The sequence below is a fragment of the Protopterus annectens genome, chromosome 13.part0, assembly GCF_019279795.1.
Source record: "Protopterus annectens isolate FY-2018-M chromosome 13.part0, PAN1.0, whole genome shotgun sequence".
In the NCBI taxonomy this organism is placed as follows: Eukaryota; Metazoa; Chordata; order Ceratodontiformes; family Protopteridae; genus Protopterus; species Protopterus annectens.
The window spans coordinates 837,625,065-837,649,383 of NC_056747.1; the positions used below are offsets into that span (position 1 = coordinate 837,625,065).

Consider the following 24,319-nt stretch of genomic DNA (forward strand, 5'->3'; position numbering starts at 1 on the left):
GGGCCGCAGCAAGTGTCAGTTGTTATGGAATCTGTTTCGGCTCCAATCTTCTTGGAACCTGTTCGGAGCCGATCGCCTAGCATTAGGCCAGTATCCCCTCCTCGCAGGTCCCCTTCAAAAGAGGAGGTCTCGATCTCCTTCTCTATCCTCCAAATCTTCCAGGACCTTATCGGATGTGGACGTCGATAGAGTGGTGCAGAGACTTCTTCAGTCACCGGTGCTGGCAAAATTGTTCTCTGCTCTGACCCAGTCAGCTCCAGAGCTGGTCCCTCAACCTGCTTCGATACTTCCTCCTTCGAGCACATCTCATCTTTCGGAGCCGGAGTGCTCGGCTCCATGTGATGTCCCTAGGTAGGTTCCTACAGCCCCTCCTGGCTTATCGGTGCCGACGTCAGCACCAACCCCGTCGGTGTCATCCACGGGCTTCAGGACTTAGGATTCTTCGGTTGGACCCAAGGGAGAGGCTTCTGTACACCTCTCGGCTCCTAGTCTCCCTCTCGGTGCTTCGGCACGGGAAAGTCTGACTCCTGTCTTGACTTCATAGGCTGGTCGTTCTTCGGACTCTGGAGGACCAGCCTTCGAGGCCATGCGCAGTGTGCTGGCCAGGTCGTCAGTGGCATCATGCGGGTCGGTCATTCTGCCCTCTACTACACCAGTGTAGGTCTCTGATTGCCATCTATCTCTAGACAGCGAAGCCCCAAGGCCTCAGGGTACCCCCACTAGTGGTCCCCACATTTCTGAGGGCCCCTCAGAGTTTTTGCCTGTGGAGCCACCCAGAAAGAAGATGTGCAAGAGGAAGCACATAGATTCCCAGGATGAGTCTCTCGCATCAGACACCGACCTCGAAGAATCAGAGGGCTCCCCTAAGTCATCCTCTGAGGATGTTTCTTTCCCTGACATCCTAGAGATTTTGAAACAGAGGTGACTGGCCATCCAAAGCCCCCTCCAAGGAGGAGTCAGTCTTCCTGAAGGCCTTTGGTGCTCAGCCCTCTGCCTCCTGGGTATCTCCACCCTTCAACGAGCTTCTGGATTTGGTTTGTCGAAGGGTGTGGGAAACCCCTGACTCTGTGGAACCAGTCCCCAGGAGACCCAATACATTTTTGTCTGCTCCTCCTGATAAGGAATTTCTGTCCAAGGGAGTCCCTGTGGATGCCATGGTCATGGCAGCTGCCACCTAGAAGGAATTACCTGAGAGTTCTTCCACCGTCCATTCCCCTAACAAGGAGTCTAGGACCATGGACCGGTACGGGAAGCATACGTTTTCTTCAGCGACCTTTACATTACGGTCACTGAATTACTTATCACACTTTACACGGCTCCAGAGAGGTCTCCTCAAGGAGCTTGGAGATACTCTCACGGGTAACGTTTCTGAGGCAGTGGCCCAGACGGTCAACGCTCAGATGTCTACCCTCAATTCCATTGCAAACTTCTCCATGAGGCTAATCTCCTATGCAGCCGAGGGAGCGAGTAAGGCAGCAAGTTCAGGAGTTGCTGTTAGGAGGCAGGCCTGGATGCGCCTTTGTCATTTTGTGGAAGCCTTCAAGTCTTCATTCACTGACGCCCCTTTTGATGGTTCCTCTTTGTTCGGAACCAAGGTGAAAGACACTCTCACCAGGTGCGAGCAGGAAGGAAAAGCTGTCTGCCGTAGGAGTCCGTTTTTCCCTTCCCTCTAGGCCTTATCCCAAGGCCCAAAGGGGTGGCAAAATGTGGTTCAAGAAATCACAGAGGTTTTTTCCTGGTGCACAAGGTGAGCCCCCCTCCAGAGGCAGGGGAGGGGTGGTTATTCAGGGAGACACCGCCCTAGGGGCAGAGGAGGCCCCCACAACTTGGGAGACCGTGATTCCTTTCGTGGTTCTCCCTACCGCCGCTCCTGATAGGAGGCCCGACTGTGTGTTTCCGGAGCTAGTCGGGGGTCGAATCTCATTATACCCGGAGGCCTGGCAAGACATCACCCAGGGCCAATGGGTTCTACGAATAGTTTCCGGAGGATATGTCATCCCCTTCTCGTCAAATCCCCCTCCAATCAAGAAAATCCCGAATGTTCCACCGAGTCAAAGGGATTACGCAGCTTCAGAAGTTTCAAAGCTGCTAGAAAAAGGAGCCATCCAACATGTCCCCTCAGACCAGATCGGATTAGGGACTTACTCCAGATTCTTTTTGGTGCCGAAAAGGACAGGGGACCTGAGACCCATATTGGATCTCAGTCAGTTGAACATCCATGTGCAAAAGTCCAAGTTCCAAATGGTCACATTGCAGTCTGTTCTCTCATTGTTGGGAAAAGAAGTGTGGATGTGCTCCATCGACCTCGAGGATTCTTACTACCACATAAAGATGGACAGGGCATCCAGAAGTCACCTACACGTCCGGCTGGGAGCCAGTCATTTTCAGTTTTGAGCCCTGCCCTTTGGTCTCACCACAGCCCCCAGTTTGTTTACCAAATGCATGGCAGTGGTGACTGCTCACTTGAGACGTCGGGGATTCCAAGTGTTTCTGTATCTGGATGACTGGCTCCTTACTGCCGCCACCAGGCATCTACTTCTTCAGACCAGGGACGCTACTATCAACCTATGTCAACAGTTGGTCATCAAATTGAACTGGGAAAAATCTGCCTTGTTGCCCTCACAGCGTGTCACCTTTATAGGTGCCGAACTAGACACCGTCCTCATGTGAGCGTTTCTACCACAGAAAAGAATCAAGAGTCCTACAACAACAGGTTTACGCCTTCTCCCTCTGAGAAGAGCGAAGGTAAGATGGGTCCTCCAACTGTTGGGGACAATGGCTGCTATGATTGTTAGTCCCTCTGGCAAGGTTACATATGAGGCTCCTTCAGTGGCTACTCTTTGCCCAGTGGTCTCGTCAACGTTTTCCACTTTCTCACCCTATTCTACTCACAGACTGGTGCAAACAGGATCTCAGTTGGCTTAGCACCGACAACCTGAATGCGGGAAAGCCCTTCATTCCTGCTCCCCCAGTTGCCAAGGTGACCACGGATGCCTCCCAGATGGGGTGGGGGGGGCATTATCTAGGCAGGACAGTCCAAGGCACGTGGCAAGAGCACGAGATGCATCTGCATATCAATGTCCTGGAGATGAGAGCTGTGCTACTACCGTTGCAAGAACTTCATAGTTTTCTTCCTCTCGGGACTGTTGCAGTCCACTCAGACAATATGTCAGTGGTGTGGTATCTGAACAAGCAGGGAGGAACCAAGTCTTATCTCCTTTGCAGAGAGGCCATGCGAGTGTGGCAGTGGGCAGTGTCTTCCCAACGTTTTTCTGGTGGCAACGCACATTCCGGGGAAGTCCAGTGTGATCACAGACAGGCTAACCAGAGCTATTCTGATGCCTTACGAGTGGTCCCTGAACTGTCAAGTTGCAGAGCAGATCTTCCGCAGGTGGGGTCAGCCTTGCTGCGAGCTTTTTGCAAGCCCCCTCAATGCCAAATGCAGCAGCTACTTCACTTTGATCCCCCCTCAGGGGGAGTCACCCAGGGACGCTCTAGTCCACGATTGGCCCTCCGGTCTACTATATGCCTTCCCTCCGGTCGTCTTGCTGTCAAAGGTTATTCAGAAAGCGCAATCCTTGGGAAGCAAAATGATTCTGATTGCCCCACACTGGCCTCGTCAAATTTGGTTCCCCTTTCTCCATCCCTATCTCATGGACACTCCTTGGATTCTGGACCCACAACCAGATTTACTGACACACATGTCAGGGCAGCTCCATCCCTCTCTTCGGACCCACCGGTTGACAGCCTGGCTACTCCACTTCCGTCATTAGTTAGGCTTCATCAATTTTCACCGGGGGTGGTTCATATTTTATCTTCCTCTCATAAGCCCTCGACCAGGAAGATTTATTACAGCAAATGGAAGAGGTTTTCAATCTGGGCACATGGCAAAAAGATTGACCCTTACACAGCTCCAATTTTGTCTTTATTGGAGTGCTTGTCTATGCTCTTTAACCAGCGTTCAGCGGCCCATTGAAGTCCAATTGGCGGCGATTTCTACCTTTCATGTCGCAGACGAGCCTAGCCTGATGGCACAGAGACTCTAAGGCTTTCCTGAAGGGCACTTTGTTACTTCGTCATCCGGTATCAGAACCTGTTATGCCTTGGGACTTTGTTCTACAGGGCCTTACTTCACCCCCCTTTGAGCCTGCAGCCACTTGCGATTTAAAATTCTTAACTTGGAAGACTGTCTTTTTGGTAGCCATCAAGTCAGCCAGACGCGTTTCGGAGCTTCAAGCTTAATCAATCAAACCCACTTATTTGATTTTTCATAAGGACAGGGTTTCTCTCAGACTGAACCCCTCCTTTCTTCCCAAAGTGGCATCAGTCAGTAACCTTAAACAATCTATTGAATTGCCAGTGTTTTTTCCTCACTTCTCAAACAAGGCAGAATTCAAATTTCATCAATTGGATGTGCACAATTACGTTTTTATTTGCACAGAACGAAAGACCTCAGAAAATCTGACCAGTTGTTTGTTTCATTTTTGGAAAACAGAATGGGGTCTCCTGTTTCCAAATTCACGTTGTCCAGATGGGTTTCCAGTTGTATTTCTTTCATTTATTCCTCGGGGGGGGGGGGGGTTTACCGTTCCGGGAGAAGGCTCACTCTACTCGGTCTGTATCTACATCTACATCTACAGCTTTTCAGGCCAGATTGTCTATGGATGATATTTGTGCTGCGGCTACTTGGGCATCTCCTCACACCTTTGTTACTCATTACAAGTTAGATGTGGTATCTAGGGGTAGGTCTTCCTTTGGTTCCACAGTGCTCAGGAGTATTTTCCACTGAGCCTCCCAGGATTTAGGTGCTAGGGACGCTGTCCCACAGGTAAGAATGTAGGCGAGATTGGACTGCATAACATCAAGAAGTTATGTACTCACCATAACGTTCGATGTACGTAGTCCATCTCGCCTCACATTCTTACTTACCCCCCCTTCCCCCGTCCTGGAGGATCTGGAGTTTAGGTCTGGTTTCAGAGCTCCCTTCATTCTTGGTTTGTTCTTCCTTTCCTTAGGTGTTGTTATGCATGGAGAATGAGTGCTGGTGCTCGCAGCAAACTATATCTGGGGATAGAGAGCAGTGCAGCATGGGATACCATCTTAGCCCAGCCAATAGAAAGACTTTGAGCTAAAAAAGTATGGCAGAGTCGGAGCCGGCATTCTGCTCAGAACCCACTCCTGCCAGCCAGACTCTCACCATAGATGCCACGGACTACACTTGGGGAGCACATCTAGAGGGCAGATGCATTCAGGGGACTTGGAGCTATCAACAGGTTCATTTGCACATAAATCTGAAGGAACTGATTGGCAGTCCAGCAGGCCTTGATGGCTTTCAAGCATCTACTCCCTCCTGGTACTCGCCTAGTCAGGGCAGACAACACCACAATCATGTGGTACATCAACAAGCAGGGAGGGACTCGCTCTTACCCCCTGTGCAGACAAAGCATGATACTATGGTCTATAGTAGCTTCCATCGGCATTCATCTGATAGCTTAGTTTCTTCCAGGAAGGCTCAACACCTTGGCAGACCAGTTGAGCAGGCAGGTCCTGGATCCTTACTAGTGGCAACTAAACAAGACCATCTTCTATTGCATCATTCAGCGTTGGGGCACTCCCCAGGTGGATCTTTTCTCATCTCCGTCCAACCACCTTCTTCCAACCTTTTGCACCAGGGATCATCACAACAAAGCTTGGAAAGTGGGTGCTCTGTCCTTCTCCTGAACACAGCTCTCAATCTATGCCTTCCCTCCCCTCTGCCTCTTCTTCCCAGAGTGCTGTTAAAGATAAGGGACGAAAAACCAATGGCCATTATCATAACTCCAGACTGGCCCAGACAACAATGGTATCCACTACTTTGCAGTCTCTCCCAGTCTCAACCTTGGCATCTTCCCCTGATACCAGATCTCTTGGTTCAGGAGGGGGGAAAAATTCTGCATCCTCATCTTCAGACTCTGCATTTGTCAGCCTGGCTCATAATTTAAACCTTTCCCAACAGGTGGTTGAGGTTCTTCGTGAGGCCAGGAGGCCTAGCACTAGGAAATCTTATGCAGATAAGTGGAAAAGATTCTCCATTTGGATGCAGACTAGAGGGGAAGACCCTTCTCAACGTACTCTTCCTCTTATTCTTGACTATCTGGCAGGCTTGCTTAGTGGTGGACTTTCTTTTTCTTCTATCAAGATTCATGCTTCAGCTTTTTCTGCTCATTGTTCCTTTGAGCAACCCATTTTCTCTCATCCCTTGATGAAACAGATCCTCAGGAGAGCTAGCAATTTAAAGCCTCCCAGAAGGGCACCTACTCCTGCTTGGGATCTTAATTTTGTACTTGAGAAACTAACTCTGCCTACGTTTGAACCAGCTGCCTCAGCAGATTTGAAGTTTCTTTCTTGGAAAACTGCCTTTCTCTTGGCTATTACTTCAGCTAGAAGAGTTTCTGAGCTGCAGGCCTTAATGGCAGTAGAGTCTTTTATCATCTTCCATGTGGATCAGGTTTCTCTTCGAACTAATCCCTCCTTTATGCCTAAGGTGGTTTCTAGCCTGACTCTTAACCAGTCTATCCACCTGCCTACCTTCTTTCCTAATCTTCAGAATAAAGGGGAAAGGTTACTGCATTCCCTGGATGTGCATAGACAACTTAGATTTTACCTGGACAGGACTAAACCTTTTCGGAAGTCGGATCAGTTGTTGGTCAGTTTTGCTCCTGGAGCTCAGGGTAAAGCTATTTCTAAACAGGCCATTTATAAATGGATTGCTCATTGTATTCACTTTTGTTACTTGCAGCATGGCAAGGTTCCTCCACAGAGTATTAGGTCCCATTCTACTAGAGCAGCCTCTACCTCAGCAGCTTTTTTTAAGAGGTGTACCTACTAGGGACATCCTGGAAGCAGCTACCTGAACTTCTGTCAACACTTTCACTAAACATTACAATTTACCCTTGTTTTCTAAGTCCAGGGCTGGTTTTGCCACTGCAGTGTTGCAGGGCATTCTTACCAACCCTTAAACAGTGGGTGTTCCTCCCCCCTTTTATTTTTTTCCTGGGCTTTGGGAATTAACCCATTTTGTAAGGACCGCAACAGTGAAACACAATGAACATAGTATAGTTGTGTACACTTACCATAAATGTAGATGTTCGAGTGTATTCACTGTTGCAACCCTGGATTCCCCCTGTCCATCACCCTTTTCTCCTAGGGCTCAGACTGGATTTTTCTTTTCCTGGTCTAACCTTTTTAGGGGCTCCTGACAGTTAAGGCAAGAAAAACTGAGGAAGTGGCATCGGCTGCCTTCCTTTGTACCTGACGTCCTGACATCAGGCTTAAAACCAAAGGCAGCCGACGTCGTATACCAAGGACTTTGGTATTCTGGCAGACTGTGGGCTACCGGGAGCCCGATAACCCATTTTGTAAGGACTGCAACAGTGAATTCACTCGAACATCTACATTTTATGGTAAGTGTACACAGCTGTACTATTTAGCTTGTTGGTTGGGTTCAGAGACGCTTTGCGGGTTCTGGCTTTCAATGACTGCTATAACACTGTCGAAGGTGTCTCTCATTGTCAAGAGATCACCTCAGTTCACCATTCCCAGCTTTCGACTGTCCGACCATGTCCTGACCCTAGTGAGGCCATCACCCTTAGGTCCAAGCCTAAGGTCTCCCGTAAAAAGGCTGCATCCTGCTTGCCCCAGCTGAGACCTACCTTTACTACTCCCAAACTCAGGCCTGTCAACAGGACCTAGTCGGGTTAGCTGTGAATTTGATCAGCATAGTCAGATATAGATGTTTCTCTCCCAGGTTCCCAGGTTCTGCCACTGAATCTTCTCCTGATAAAAGAAAAAGGGATACCCCCCTCCAGGCTTTTCTGATTCTTTTGATTCTGAAGATGACTGTGATGAATGCATCTTTGAGGAAGACTTATTTATTGCTTCCTAAGGAAATTCTGATTATCATGACAATCTTCCCTCAGCTGCACCCCCCAAGGACATTTCCTTTGATGACACCCTACATACTCTGAGGAAAACTTGAAATGGGAAGCTCATGACTATTTACAATGCAAGAACAGGGTTAGGGAATTTCTAGAACTCCCTGAGCATAAACTTTTTGCCTTTCTTTCAGTCTTAAAGGTATTGGACAATGTTTTGTTGGATTCTTCTTTAAAGCCAGACTCCCTCCCCCTGCCCCTTGTAGACCTGATGGATTATACAGAGTTCTGGATTCACACAGGCACCTTTTCAGTAACCCTGTAGCAGACTCTGAAGTGGTGACTCAGGGCCCTAAGGGAGCTAAAACAAGCACTTCCAAAAATCCCCTGCCAGCTGACGAAGAAAGAGCATTAGACAGGTTTGGAATGAAAGTCTGCACCTCTGCCACCCTGATCATGAGGATTTTAAATTGCCAGTTTCATATGGTGAAGTATTAGGAAACCAGTTTAGACCAGATGAAGCAAAAACTGATGGGGACTGAAAATAAGGTCCTCTCCAAGGGACTACTAGCTGTCAAGTAGCTAAGTAGTTGTGATGCTGTAGAAGCTTAAAGCATGGCAGCAGCTACAGGATCCATCATTAGAAGACATGCCTGGCTGAGGAAGTAATCTCTCCCTGACCATATGAAATCTAGTGTCTTGGATGCTTCCTTGGACAAAGATTTCCTTTTTGGCTCCAAGGCTGACGCAGTGCTTATGAAGATGGAAGATAAGGCCAAATCCATGAAAACAGTCAAGGACTTTGTCCAGGTTCAACCTCCTTGCTTCAGCCACTACTACTTTACCAAACACTGGTCCTTTCCAGCATCCCCGTCTAAGCCTAGACACAGGAGACCTCAGGGAAAGGAGTCAAAGGCAGCATCAACGACTGAGAGAGTGGCAAGCAGATTCTAACAGGCTTGTGGGATCCTGCCAACAGAGACCAGTCATGACTCTTCCATAAGACTCCCAATCCCCCATCCCTCAAATCCCACCACTCCATCACCCCACCCCCCCCACCCAGCATGACAGCTGACCCTTTTCTTAAAGAATTGGAATCCCATTACCAGGGATCAGACGGGACTGAAAATCATAAAAAATGTTACAAACTTCATTTCAAACAGCCTCTATTTCGACCAGGTTTCCTAGATATTCCTCCAAACCAACAAACAGGGGCCTTAAAGCAAATACAGCTCCTGTGCACCAAAGGTTCTGTGGAACCATTACCAAGCACCTTACATGGAAAAGGATTTTATTCAAGGATTTTCCTCATCCCCAGAAAAGAGGGTACCTGGATGCCTGTTCTGGACTTGTCAAGACTCGACAGATCCTTTCACGTTCCAAAATACAAAATGCCAGCCCTTCAAAAATTGCTGCCTATGGTTTCAGCCAACACTTACATGGTAACCTTAGATGTAAAGGACACATACCTCCATATTCCCATAGAAAAATCTCACAGGAGATTCTTACACTTCAGGGCAAGTGTGAGACATTATCAGTTCTGTACTTTGCCCTTTGGCTTGAACTGCAGCCAGGGTCTTCACAAAATGCCTAGCCCCAGTGATAGCCTTCTGCAGGTCAAATGGCATTCAGATTTATTCCTACTTAGAAGACTGCCTCATTCAAGCAACAAATCTAGAAAAACTTAACACAGATCTGCTTTATATCCAAGATATCCTTGATTCACTGTTGTTTACCATTAATACCCAAAAGTCTCAGACCATTCCCACAAACAGGATTGTGTTTGAGTCCTTGCTGGACTCCTCTCTTCAGGCATTCCTTCCTCCAGGCAAGGTTACCTTTCTTACTGTGGACTTCCAAAAGCTCCTTTTCAGGAAATACTTCACTGCCAGAGAGTTCCTCAGAGCTTTGGATTATCTGGCATCTTGCGTCCTCATGATCCACCTGTCCAGAATCCATGAGGACGTTGCAGTGGTACCTCAAAAATAAATGGTGAGGACTTTCAAGATGGCTGCACATTGAGTAACTACTTAATTCTAATTGTCCCACTATGAAAATAGAAATTCAGCAGAGAAATCCAGTGAACTTGTATTTTTGGGTAAATTTCAGTAACTGGCTAGTAAGTGCATTGCCTGGGTGCCAGGAAAAAAGAAATACAGAGGACCTGATTAAAATAAACAAAACACAGATGAAGTATATCAAGTCAAATAACAAAAGTCTGGAAAAATGGAAGAAGCTTTAAACAGATATTCAGATGAGTTGATAAAACTGCAAAAATCAGACATTGAAATGAAGAAAAGGCTGGCTGAATATGAGATGGCTCAAGAAGAGATGTTTCAAAGAATAATAGAATTAGAGGAAACTGATTTTCTGTTGTACCAGAGAATCTAGAAAGAGCAGACTGCATTAATTTTATGAAAGCACAAATAAGTGACTTGATTGGTATTCCACAGCAGGAGTTGTTATCGAAAGGGCACATCATGTGTATGCTTCAAACCTGGCTATGAGAAAGCAGCCTAGACCTTTAATCATAAAGATGCAATCCTACGAGCAGGAGGAGTTGATTCTGACAAAACTGTGGCAGAAGGACAAAGTACTAAAAGTGTGAGAGCAGAGTGTTTGTGGAGAATGACTCACTGTACATCAGGTATAAGAGGAGTAAATTTGTTCCACTCTTCAGGGAATATTGAGAAGCTAGCATGAGATGCATACTTCTGTATCCAGCTATCTACAAAATATTCTTGCCTGGAGGGATCAAATCATTTTTTTTTTGATGCAGCATATGCTATGGAGGAAATACAAAAGTTTGTCCAACAAAAAGTGAGCTGTGAAACAGAAGGAGATTCTGCTTCCTGTTTTTCTGGTAATAAAGACCACAGAGAGAAACTGCCACAGAAACCTTTTCAAATGTTTCAACAATAAATGCTTGAGAGAAGGAAAAAAGCATAAGAGTTAACTAGAAAAATCGAGAGCACATTGGAAATGAAGCAGAGACAGGATTTGTGAGATGGAGATGAATAGACGAATTAGACCCCAGTATAGTACCACCACAGTCCTTCTGTCCTATCAGACAGTAAATCAAATCCGTAATAATAATACGCCCTCCTCTGCTGTCTTTCTTGACCTGTCTAAGGCATTTGATATGGTAAACCACCAGCTACTCATTCAAACACTAAAACTTCTTGCCATAGACAGCCTAGCAATATGCTGGTTTCAGTCCTACCTAAGTGGCAGACAACAAGCTGTGCTATGGAAGGATAGCCTTTCTTCCCTACTGCCAGTCACCCTTGGAGTTCCTCAAGGGTCTATACTAGGACCTCTCCTATTTTCCATGTTCATTAATGATCTTCATACAGTCATCCCCAAAGTAACCTGCATTCAACATGCAGATGACTCTACCTTAATCTGCTTTGCCACCTCCCCATTAGATCTGCAGACCTTAACCCAAAATACTTTCAGTGTAGTAGAAAACTGACTCACTGACAGGCATCTTCTATTGAATCCAAATAAAACAAAACTGCTACTCTTCATCCCCACCCAGAAAGTTACACTCCCATCATTTACCATAACACCTAATAATGGCACAGTAATTTCCCCAGAAAGTAATACAAGACTATTAGGTGTAATTGTTGACAATAACCTTAAGTTTGACGCTCGCATTGACAAAACCATTAAAACAGTCAACAAAAAGCTAGGATCTCTATATAGAATTAAGACATTTCTAACCCCAACTACTAGGACAGTTATTGCCTGAACACATTTACTTTCAACCCTTCTTTATGCCTCCCCAATCTAGACAAACTTGAGTAAATCTGACCTCAATAAACTCAATAGCTGCTACAACACCATAGCCAAATTTGCCACTGGCTCAGCATATATAACCCACCACTGTATTAACCTACGATCTCTAGGCTGGCCAGAGTTTCCCTTTCAAATCCAGTATAATCAGTTAATAATAGCCTACAAAGTCCTCTATCAGTCTGAAAGCACACCCATACTCAAAAATATAATTACCCCTTGCTGTAACCTAAAACCCTCCGGTCTTCTGACAAAATACTATCACAAACTGTTAAATCTAAAAACTCAGCAGGTGACTCATTGTTTTGCAACTCTGTTGGAACAATCTGGAATAGTCTCTCTGCAGAACTTACAGCAAACCAGACTAGTAACCAATTTAAAACATCTCTCAAAAAATTCCTAAAAAATCACTGGCTGTGCCCCTGTACCAACCCTGACTAACCAGCTTACCACTGTCTTCACTACCTGCTATCTGTAAAATAGTCAGTGTTTCGGACTTAGTCTCATTCACATATGTATTGTACTACTGAATGACATGCTACCTCTTTCAGCCTTGTACCACTAAAAATGTCTAAGTTCGAACAAGAAAACTACAATGTTAAGTTAGTATGTATGTATTCCAAGTATGCATATAATCCTATAATTCTGTATTGGTATCTATATGTGACTGTATAAAACTGCTACTGTTTAACTCATATGTAACTATCCACATGTGGAGCTTTTCTCCCTGGGCCTCCGCTGAAAATGGACCTGTGTCCAGTCGGACTATCCCGGTTAACAAATGTAAAATAAAAAATAAAATAAATAAAAATAAAAAACAGGAATAATAACCAGTAAATTGGAAATTGACAAATGTGGGGTTACAAAGCAATAAATATATTTGTGAAACATGACAAAACAAGAAAATTTGGAAATATTGGACTTTTTTACTTTGTTAAACTTGTAGTGGACTCTAAAGCATATGTCTTATTTCATGTCATTAATGTTCAGAAAAATGCTTAGGAGAGTGAAAGAAGAGGGAGAAAGTTAACCAAGTAAATAATTTTTTTCTTAATGGTAGTATTTTAATAGTGCATGATTTTCTTTGCATACTGTAAAGTAGAGTTTTCTCCGTTATTAAGTGCAATGTGGATACTAATGTAAAAAAGTGCTCCTGATTTTCTTTTTTTTCTCTCCCTTCTGTCTTTCCCTTTGTTCAGTTTTAGGAAATGTAGGCACTGCAGTGTAAAAAAAAGTCTGGTTAAATGAGCATGACAAAAGAAAAAAATGATTTATTTTTTCATTATTGCCTATGGGAATGACTAGATTAAGGCTCTTAGCTTGATCTGGTAACAAGTTTTCAGAGAATACAAGTAAATGAAAAAGAACATTGAGTATTATAAAACTTCTTTCTAGTAAATAAATATATGCTTAGTAGCAACTTTGTACCTGGTCTCCGTGTCTCCATGGAAACAATCTTATAAAGAGAACTGGCTAGGAGATAATGTTTTTTGAAAACATGCAAGTGTTTTCCCAGCTGGGAGAGCTATAAAAATAAGACAAAACCAGACAACACTTTGTAGAAACGCAGGCTGTACCACACATCTTAGGATGGATAACCATTCTTTTAGGTTAACTCAAGTCTGTGAGTGTGGCTGTCAGGTTTTGGACATGTGTTCCTGTTAGAAGGGTAAAACTTCAACATTTGAAGATGCACATAGTTTTGAGTGTTAGTATTAAGTTAATGAGTTTAAGGGTGTGTTTTAGGGCTTTCAGTAAAACAAAAAGTTTTCTAGGATATGACATAGACTCAAATTGATGAGAAACAACTGTATAAAAGACCAACATGCCAAACAGTGTATCCATTTAACACAAAAGCTGGAACTAGGCATTTAACAAAAAGCTGTTATACATGAAAGACGGGAATAATATCTTTTTAACACAGTAATGCTTTCTGTAATGTCTTTAAATATCAATAGCCTCACAGATAAATACGAAAAAGAAAGAGTAGTGAACTATATTAAAACATGTAGCTATGTTACAGGAGACACACTTGGAAAGAACTGAACATGTGAATTTAATAAAAAAGGTTTATAAGATGGTTATTCAGTGGAATACCTGGGACAAAGGAGAAAGAGTAAGTATATTAATTGCAAGAGGAGCTCCAAGAGTGATAGAAGAGGATATAAAAGATAATGGTAAATTTGTAGTACTAGGGGACTACTGGCAAGGGAAGAAGATTATGCTGGCATTTATTTCTATTCCACCTAAAACTGCTATAATGAAACTTGAGAATTCTGGGAGAAAGGATCAGTGTCCAGCAAAGAATATTCGTTATAGGTGGGGAATGGAATATGATTTGCAGCAGTGAATATGTATCTGGGGGGGCTCAGAAGGGCAAATATAACAAAGGAGGGTAGATTTTTGAAGAAATTTATGAAAATATTTGTCATGGAAGATGTGAATTCAGTACTAGGAGTTCAGATTGAATTTATGTATTATTCCCCAAGATACAAAAACTGGCTCTTGTTATGCACCCAGTAACTGTTTCAGGACATGCACCAGTAATAACTAAAATAAAAACACAGGGTAATAAAATAAAAATGAGACACTGGTGCTTTTACACCTGTCTGTTGAAAAGAGAAGAATTTAAGGAATTGGTAGTGGAAATTATTCAGGAGCTATTAGAGAATATAGAAATTTCTTCTGAAACTGTAGCTAGTAAGTGGGATAAAATTAAATTGGTGTTTAAAACTAGGGTGGAAATAAAGGGAGATATGGTTAAGAAGTAACAAGAATTACTTAGAGGGACTGACAAATGTTAAAAATATTGCAAAATGGGGGAATCTAACTGAGCAAAAAGAGGAGCAACTGCAGAATGCTAAACAGAAAATAGGGATTTCCTCGATAATATACATGGGTTTAGAAAGATTACTGTTAAGTAACTTTTTTGATAATAACTCTAGAGCACAAAAATTTCTAGCAAAACTCAGTCAACAGAAAGTAGAAAGGGCTGTTTCTAAGCTTAGGAATCCTATAACAAGGAAGATAACGAGTTCCTGTAGATGTATTAAAAATATTTAGAAATTCTTTGAAAGTCTGTATAAAGCAGAGAAGTATGGAAGTTAAGAAAAGGTACAAATGAAAATGTTTATAAAAGAATTAAATATGCGAAGGTTAGAGGTAGGTAACGCTTAATTACTAACAGGATAGGAGGGTATGAGATAAAATGGTGACGTATAAACAATCCACAGGAAAGTCCTCAGGAACAGATGGTATTCTCGTGGAAGTTTGGAAGCTAGGAGGGAAAAACTGATAAAGATCTGGAAGGTTTTAACAGTATTTTAAAAAAAGTACCAACATCTTAGAAGAAAGCGGTGATAGCTGTAATACTTAGAGGGTAAATCAGATCCATCTTCATACAGGCACATTTCAGTACTAAACCATTATTATAAAGTGTTTGTGATGGCTAAAAGAATGGCAGAAGTGATGCTAAGATTGATAGATATGGATTAGTGTGGTTTTTCTGGAGGGGAGGCAAACATTTGACAACATTAACTGAACATTGGCAGTCGAGGGAAGCAGAGTGAAACAAAATACCACTGTTATTGGTGGGTCTTTTTTTTTAAACACCTTTATTGAATTATTACTTGTGATATAGGCATACATTTATACAAAAGTTATCAAACTGTATTATATTAACAAATATTACACTTCACATATATTGTTATACATCATATAACCTAAGCAGCATTACATAAATGATTCAATTTCTGTCCCCTTTATTAAAATGAGAAACATCTTTATTAAACCATCACTTACGACATAAACAGTCATACATTTATATAAATGAAAACAAACCACACCAAACACATTCCTAGTTCCAAGCATTTTACATCACAAACCATACCGACTTACTCCCAGTTGCAGACTTTATACATCACTTATAATCTACCCAATCATCACTTTCTTCCCCGTCATACCTCCAACATGTGCTGTCTACCTGAGGAAAAATTCACTGGAGTCTACTTTGGGTTTAAAAATATGTATGCAAACATTTCCACGCAAAAATCCTAACTCTAGACTTTGTTGCATATTTGGGAGACACACATATATCCTGCCATAGTTTGTGAATTGCTTATCTAATCTGTCTTCCCAATGCTTTCTAAACTCCTCTGATTGATTCTTATAGTTATCATAAAGCATTTTACATGCTGTACTAATTATTCCTTTTTTAATGGCAGTTTCTGTTCTAGATTCTTCTAAAAACTCTACCAGTGTTGGTCTTTTGTTTAGGACCCCCTATTTCTTTCTCTTTGCCTATTGATATCAATCCCTGATGGGGAAGACAATCTCCAACCTGCAGTCCAAATAAAATTGTGGCCTCTTCCCATTCTGTTATCTTTCCCTCTTTACTTATTTGCTCCCAGTACCTTGGTTCCTTTGCCAGTTTTCTCCAATTAATTCCCTAATTGTAATCGTCCCTGTCAGCATAATCTCCTTTCTCCATTCCCATGTTGGCGTAGTTCTTAGAATAAACAGTAAAGAAGTGGTAAAAGTGCCCAAAATGTAACAGATAATCCAGGGAATTATATTGGCAATTAGTCCTGGATGCTTGCAGTAACCCAGGACTAAGTGACATGGTGTCTTTAAAACCTATACTAAAGCTCAGGGATGCAAAACTGTAATACTCTGATGCATTTATTTGTGTTATTTATTTATTTATTTATTTATGCTACCTTATTCTTCATTCATTCAAGTGATTTTCTGATTTTCTGATTTTAATTTTTATGTGGTTCATCGTTTGTCCACTAGATGGTATCAGACCACTATTTTATTATTCTATGCCATTGTATTTTATATACATTTTAAACAAGTTATTTAACAAGTATTATTTATTTATTTTAATTTATTACATTAATATATTGTATATTTTTATATGAACAGTTTTAATATGAAGATTTAAATGCATTTCATTTAACATTGCATGACTTGTATATGTATTTTAGAATTCAGTCTTTCTGCATCTTGGAAATTAATTGATTTATTCATTTTACTGGTCCATTCAAACAGTAAAAGGTATTTAACTAGGTAATTATTATGTATTTGCCCAGCTGATGAAGTTCTATGAGACAAAAACGTAAGGGGAAGTGTTTTTATCAGCGTTAATGTTACATGTGCTTGTGCGTTCATTTTGTAGTGTTTGAGCATTAAATTACTTGTGTGTTGGAACTGCTGGTCTCTGGTGCCTGTTTCTGGATTATTAGTTCTTAGAATACTTTCTGCTACTGTATGTATATAATATTGTATATGATTATTATTATTATTCTCCTTAAAGGCCTGCATCCAAAATCCCAGTCTCTCCTTGATGTTCATCGTGTTACACTGCTGCAGTCATTACACTTGGGTTATCCTGTAGTCAGGCGGTCCCGCAGTCGTCCTGAGTTCCAAAATCTTGGTCCGGCGTCGGTTGCTGTCGCTTCTTCCCTGACGTCAGTACGCCAGGGGTATGTAAGATGCATCCGACGCCATTTTCTTCGGTCTTTCTTGCCGCGCGGTGCCCGAAGAAGAAGCAGTTCGCAAGTGCCGGTCGGCCGACTCCTGAGATTTTTGAAGTCGAATTTCAGATCCGAAGTCTTCAATAAAACTAAGTACCCCATTGGGGAAACTTTTTCCTTGCCTCGGACCGATGTCAGAAAAAGTTAATAATTGTATTTCTTGTGGGAAGCAAATACCTCATAAGGACTTCCACTCTTACTGTATTCCATGCCTAGGCCCTGATCATGACGTCACTAGTTGTCGGTTTTGTGCTAGATTTAACAAACGCACTATAAAAAGACGTTTTGATTTTGCTTTGCACTACTTTGGCCGAAGGTTCAATTATACGATGCCGTCGGATCAGCCGACGACCTCAATACCGAAAAAACGCAGAGACAAGGAGAAAGGCAGGCATCCGAGGTCCAAAACCGACGAACCCTCTTTTAGGCCAGTCGCCGGTTCTCAGTGAGGCGCTTTCGCAGCCCCGACACCCGCTACTTCAGAGCCACAGGCCGCTTCCGACTCCCACGTGGAGACATCTAGGCCTCTGGAAACTCAAGGTATTGGGCCTACGGAAACTAATCCCTCAGATGGGTCTGGAGCCGCTGAGCAGGCATCGGCTTCTGAGGGTGTTTTCAGACCTTCACAACTTACCATTAAAACAACAGCCAAGACAAAGGTACCATTAAAGACAAAGAAACAAGTACAGCATTCTCTTGGACAGTCCTCCATGCCTAAGAAACAGATGCTTAAAATGTCCGAGGACCTCATTACTCTAATCAGGGGTTCCCACCCCCCTCCTGAGAAAAGGCCTAGGCAGGATACAGACTATGACTCCTCTGATCAGGTTTCCATTTCCTCTGATTCCTCTTCAGGCCAGGGATACTCTCTACCTCCCTATGAGGACTCTGATGCTGAAGAATCTATCCCTTCAGCCTCTCCTCCTAAGGATTATTCTTTTGGGGAAACTTTACATACCATGAGGGAGCATTTCCATTGGGAAAGCCAGGATTACTCAGAATCCAAGAAAAGACTCAGGGATTTCCTCTTATTGCCTCAACACAGGCCCTGGCTATTCCGCCAGTGCTAGATATTGTGGATGATGTGTTCTCTGAATCCAGTTTATCTCCAGACTCTTTGCCCCCTGCTCCAGCCAAGCCAGATGGGTATTATAGAGTCCCTGACTCTCACAAGTTTCTTTACAAAAACCCTTCTGCTGATCCAGAAACTTTCCCAGGGTCCAAAAGGGGTTAAGGCTTCCATTGCAAAAAATCCAGTACCCTCGGACAGAGATTCCAGAGCTTTGGCTAGATGGGGGAAGAAAGTATACACTTCTACAACTTTAGCAGTAAGAGCTTTAAATTGCCAGTTTCACATGCTTAAGTACCAACAATATTTAATGGTTCAGTTAAAACAGAAAATGCTTGCAAGCTCAGAAGCTACTGATTGTAAAGAAATGCAGGATTTATTGCATGCAGTTGAACAGGTGGGAAAACATACTCTGCAATGTGGTTTTGATTCTTTAGAGGCCTCTTCTAGAGCAGCTGTTACAGGTTCTGTGATTCGAAGATATGCTTGGTTAAAAGAACAAAGTTTACCTGATCATGCTAAGGCAAAATTATTGGATGCTCCTTTACAGCATGATACTTTGTTTGGTGTTAAGACAGAAGAGGTGTTAAAGAAAATTGAGGATAAAGCTAAATCTATGCAAACAGTCAAGGATTTCTTACAGGTACAGCCACCTCGGTTTAGCAGAAATTGGCCAACAAAGAATTGATCCTTTCCAGTGTCAGACAGGCCACAGAGAGGCAGATACAGATGCCCAAAAGGCAGATCTCAACCCCAAGGCTCAAACAGACAACGACAGTGGGGCACCTCAACCCCAAAAGGTGGTGAGGACAAGTCTCAACCTTACAGGAAACAGTCACAATGACTTTCCCCTTCGTATGCCAAGCACGTCCCTTTTGGAAGCCCACTTAGGGGGAAAACTAGCACTTTTTTCTCAAAACTGGCAAACAATCACCCAGGACAAATGGGTCCTGAATGTTGTGTCTCAAGGTTACAGATTCCACTTTCATACTTTACCAAGGCTAAAAGGAATGCCAGACCTGCCACAAAATCAATGGGCAGAGGCACAAAAACAAATTTCAGCCCTCATGGACATGAGAGCTATTCAAAAAGTACCACAACAGGAACAAGGACAAGGATTTTACTCAAGACTCTTCCTGGTCCCCAGAAAGGACAAGGCCTGGAGGCCCATACTTGACCTTTCAATTCTGAATATTTACCTGGATATTCCGAAATTCAAAATGTTGACATTACAGCAGCTTCTACCCATGCTGGGCAGGAAGGCTTGGCTTGTTACTCTGGACCTCAAAGAGGCATACCTACATGTCCCTATCAGACAAAATTGCAGAAGGTACCTCAGATTCAAAGCTGGTACAATGCACTACCAATTCTCTGCACTGCCCTTTGGCTTATCTACTGCGCTCAGGGTCTTCACAAAGTGCCTGGCACCAGTAATTGCATTTTGCAGACAAAAAGGAATTCAAATATATCCATACCTGGATGACTGCCTCATTCAAGCAGAGACAAAGGACATTCTTCTACAGCATCTGGCATTTGTAAAAAGGTTGCTAATTTCTCTAGGGTACACAGTAAACGAAAAGTCAAAACTAGTGCCCTCGCAACAGATTATATTCCTGGGTGCCAGCTTAAATACAACTGCCCAGATGGCTTACCTCACGCCAGACAAACCAGTTCAACTAACTCAATATTTTCAATTTCTGGAAAGAAAGACCCATCTACCTGCAAGAAAAATTCTGCAGGCCCTGGGATTCATGGCATCCTGCACACTACTAATACCATATGCCAGACTGCATATGAGGAAATTACAATGGTACCTGAAAAGTGTTTGGACTCAACACTGTCACAGTTTAGAAGCAGTAATACCAGTGATTCCCTGCCTACAACAGGAGTTTCGATGGTGTGCACAGGCATGTCACCTAAACGAGGGTCAGCCTTTTACCCAACCCACAGCCAGGCAAACTCTAACAGGTGCTTCGGATTACGCCTGGGGAGCACACATGGCAGGAAAATGCATTCAGGGCAAGTGGACCACAGACCAGATGCATCTTCACATCAATCAAAAAGAGATGTTGGCTGTTCAAAATGCCCTAACAGCTTTCAAGGACCTTCTACATCCAGGACAATTACTACTAAAGACAGACAACACCACAGTAATGTGGTACATAAACAAGCAAGGGGGCACTCATTCTTATCCCCTATGCAGGCAAGCCATGACCTTGTGGAACACAGCTCTAGCGTATAAAGTCCACCTGCAAGCACAATTCCTGCCAGGAAAGAAAAATACTCTGGCAGACGATCTAAGCAGAAATATCATGGATCCTCATGAATGGAAATTGAATCCACAAATCTTCAGCATGGTAACGCAAAAGTGGGGATGCCTAGACATAGATCTTTTTGCCTCCCCACTGAATTGCCAACTACAAAAATTCTGCACAAGGACTTATCACAAACAAGCATGGAAAGTGGATGCTCTTCTGTTCAGCTGGAAAAACCTAAAAGTTTATGCCTTACCACCACTGCCTCTCCTTTCAAAGGTACTCCTAAAAGCCAGACAAGAAAAAACACAGATGGTCCTGATTTCTCCAGACTGGCCACGCCAGCACTGGTACCCTATTTTAAGGAACTTGGCTCAAGGCCCACCATGGATTTTGCCTGAAATTCCACACTTTCTGACTCAACAAAACAATCAGATCCTGCACGGTCAGCTCAAAACCCTAAACCTGGCTGCATGGCAGATACATTAGTAAAACAGGCAACACCTCTCTCTAAAGCTGTTATGGATGTCATTTTGGAGGCCAGGAGGCCTAGCACCAGGAAAGCTTACTCAGAAAAATGGAGGAGATTCTCCGCCTGGAACCAGGCTCAAAGCCTTGACCCACTTGTTCCAAACATTCCTCAGATTTTACAATACTTAACTGAGATGCTGGACAGAGGCCTATCCTTCTCATCAGTTAAGATCCACGCTTGTGCCATTTCAGCACATTACAACACGGATCCTCCTTTATTCTCTCATCCCTTGCTAAAGCAGTACCTCAGAGGGGCTAAAAACATAAGACCGCCCCGGAGAGCACCAACACCAACTTGGGACTTCAATTTTGTTTTGGAAAAACTGACCCTACCACCTTTTGAGCCAGCCAATACAGCCGATCTAAAATTTTTATCATGGAAAACAGCTCTGCTCCTGGCAGTAACTTCAGCACGAAGAGTCTCAGAGCTACAGGCATTAATGGCAGTGGAACCTTTTATAATTTTTCATCATGACAGGGTATCTTTAAGGACAAACCCTACCTTTATGCCAAAGGTGGTATCTAGTGTGGCTCTTAACCAAACCATCCATTTGCCAACTTTTTATCCAAACCCCAGAATAAAGGGGAGAAACTTCTGCACTCTTTGGACATACACAGGCAGCTACATTTCTACTTGGACAAAACAAAGGCTTTCAGGAAAACTGAGCAACTGTTTGTAGCATATGCTGCAGGATCACAGGGCAAGGCTATCTCAAAGCAGACTATATCCAAATGGATAGGACACTGTATTCGGTACTGCTACACACAGCATGGAAAATCAGTCCCAAATAACATTAGGCCACATTCCACCAGGGCAACAGCCACTTCAACGACCTTTCTCAGAGGAGTATCTACCAAGGAAATTTTGGAGGCTGCAACTTGGAGTTCAGTGCACACCTTTACCAAGCATTACCATCTGCCTTTTTACTCTAAATCCAGAGCAGGATTTGCCACTGCAGTTCTGCAGGGCCTCATAGCCAATCCTAACTCTTTATAGACCAGCCACCCAACCTCAGCTTTGGGATTCTACCCAAGTGTAATGACTGCAGCAGTGTAACATGATGAACATAGTACAGTTTTGTACCTACCATAAATATAGATGTTCGAGTGTTCACACTGCTGCAGTCCAGGTTACCTTCCCTCCATCCCCTCTGAACTAGCTGGACTTATCTATACCTTTCTATCCTATACAACCTTTGGGGTGTATTTGCTGGTAACTGAAGGTATTGTTTTTATTGTATATTTTTGATTAGCAATATGTATTGCCTACCTACTTGGGGGCACCTGACATCTGGGGCAAGAAAAACTGAAGAAAACGGCGTCGGATGCATCTTATATACCCCTGGTGCACTGACGTCAGGGAAGAAGCGGCAGCAACCGACGCCGGACCAAGACTTTGGAACTCAGGCTGACTACAGGACCGCCTCATGGCAGGATAACCCAAGTGTAATGACTGCAGCCGTGTGAACACTCGAACATCTACATTTATGGTAGGTACAAAACTATACTTTTCCTGAGCTCCCCCTCTTTTCAACATCATCTCTTTCTACTTTGAATTATAGGTTTCTGCTTGTGCTATGTATACCTTACCTGTGTAGCTCTGAAATACCCCTTCAAATTGGGTAATCCCAATCCATCCTGTTCTATTGGAAGAATCAGCTTATCCTACTTGACTCTTCTAGTCTTTCCCTCCCAGATAAAGTCCTTCAGCTCTTTGTTAATTGCTATCCACAACTTCCTGTCTGGTTTATAAAAGTATGCCTGACTTGTGTATAAGACTAAAGGGAATAAAATGTTTTGACTACTTGTATCTTACTATCCATATCCATATAATAAAGTTTCCATTTTTCTAGTTTTAAGATGTGGTGATCCCAGATTTTTTTAATTTTCTTAGCCATTGCTTGATTTTGAGCCACTAGAAATAAGACAGAGGTAAGACACAGAAGTGGTAAAATACCAAAAGACAAAAAAAAAAAAAAAAATTGGCTGTCTTTTATGGAGGGCTGCTCACATAGCTTTACTTTACTGTTGGCACTGCATAACACCCTTTTGTAATCTGTTTCTTGTTAATTGTGTGTCGTGAGAACTGATTGGTGTACAGCTTTGCATATAGCATTTCCTTGTTATCTTCCTTAACTCCATTGTTTAGCCACTTGTTTGATCACTAATGGTTTATATTCACTTTTGCTTCTTGTTTCATGTGGGGCATTGTTCTCCCAGTTCTACCACACACACCTTTCAAGCACGTGAACAATGGCATGTTGTAGTAGATTTGACCTTCAGAGGAGTATTATAGATCCAGCAACCAAAAAGGGGCAGGTGGCATTGTGAAGTAATGTGGAAAATGTCACTGTCTGTTTGTTGCACAGGTAATTGTTTGTTGAACAGTGTGGCTGTGGGATTTTATTTCACATAAAGGCTAAGGCTAAAAATAGTGGAATAGACTTCCCCTTGAATTTTATTGCATATGTGAGATACATGTAAGTGCTAATATCTGCATTCTAAATTTATTTCAGGGTGACAAAGTAAACTATGACAAGTTTAAGAACTGGCTGCTACAGAACAAAGAAGCGTTTACCTTTTCCCGCTGGCTGTTGTCTGGGGGTGTGTGTGTTACTCTCACAGATGACAGCGATACTCCCACTTTTTATCAAACTCTTGCTGGAGTCACTCATTGTAAGTATTTAATAAAATATTAACTTGCATATTCAAAAGTAATCCAAGTGAGAATTTATAGAAGCATACTTATTGTAAACTAATTTATGTTACTTCACTGTTTGGTTTGCATATAAAGATTTTCATAAATGCAGCACCATTGCTGTAGTGTAAGCTATATGGATTTACCCCTCCTGCACTGGCCAGCTTCTCAACGCATTGGGCGCATCCAGGTGATCACCTGCCAGGAGCATCCAGTGCACTCTGTGTAAATCGCAGGTGGAGCACTAAAAGCTTCAGAGCCTTTTTGAAGATGAAGAGAGTGCTTCTTTGATGGTTCCCATGATGTTCTTCGTGTTTCACTGTTGCAGTCATTACATTTGGGTTATCTGCCTGCAGGTAGCCCTTAGCCGGCCTGAATATCAAAGTCTTGGATTCCTGTGTCAGATGCTCTCTCTCCTTCCATGATGTCTGGTCATCAGGGGTATAAAACATGCAGCTGATGCCATTACATCAAGTCTTTCTTGCCGCGTGGTGCCCGAAGTAGAAGCAGTTCGCAAG

General features: G+C 43.0%; 1 protein-coding gene across 2 annotated transcripts in view; it reads left to right on the forward strand.

Moving 5' to 3' along the window:
• Nucleotides 1-24,319, forward strand: part of USP32 (ubiquitin specific peptidase 32) — a 3,310,274-nt gene that overhangs the window by 414,941 nt on the left and 2,871,014 nt on the right. For both annotated transcript variants that reach the window (XM_044054559.1, XM_044054560.1), the window contains exon 5: nucleotides 23,620-23,779. In XM_044054559.1, the coding sequence (XP_043910494.1) occupies nucleotides 23,620-23,779 (160 nt within the window). The remainder of the gene's footprint in view (nucleotides 1-23,619; nucleotides 23,780-24,319) is intronic.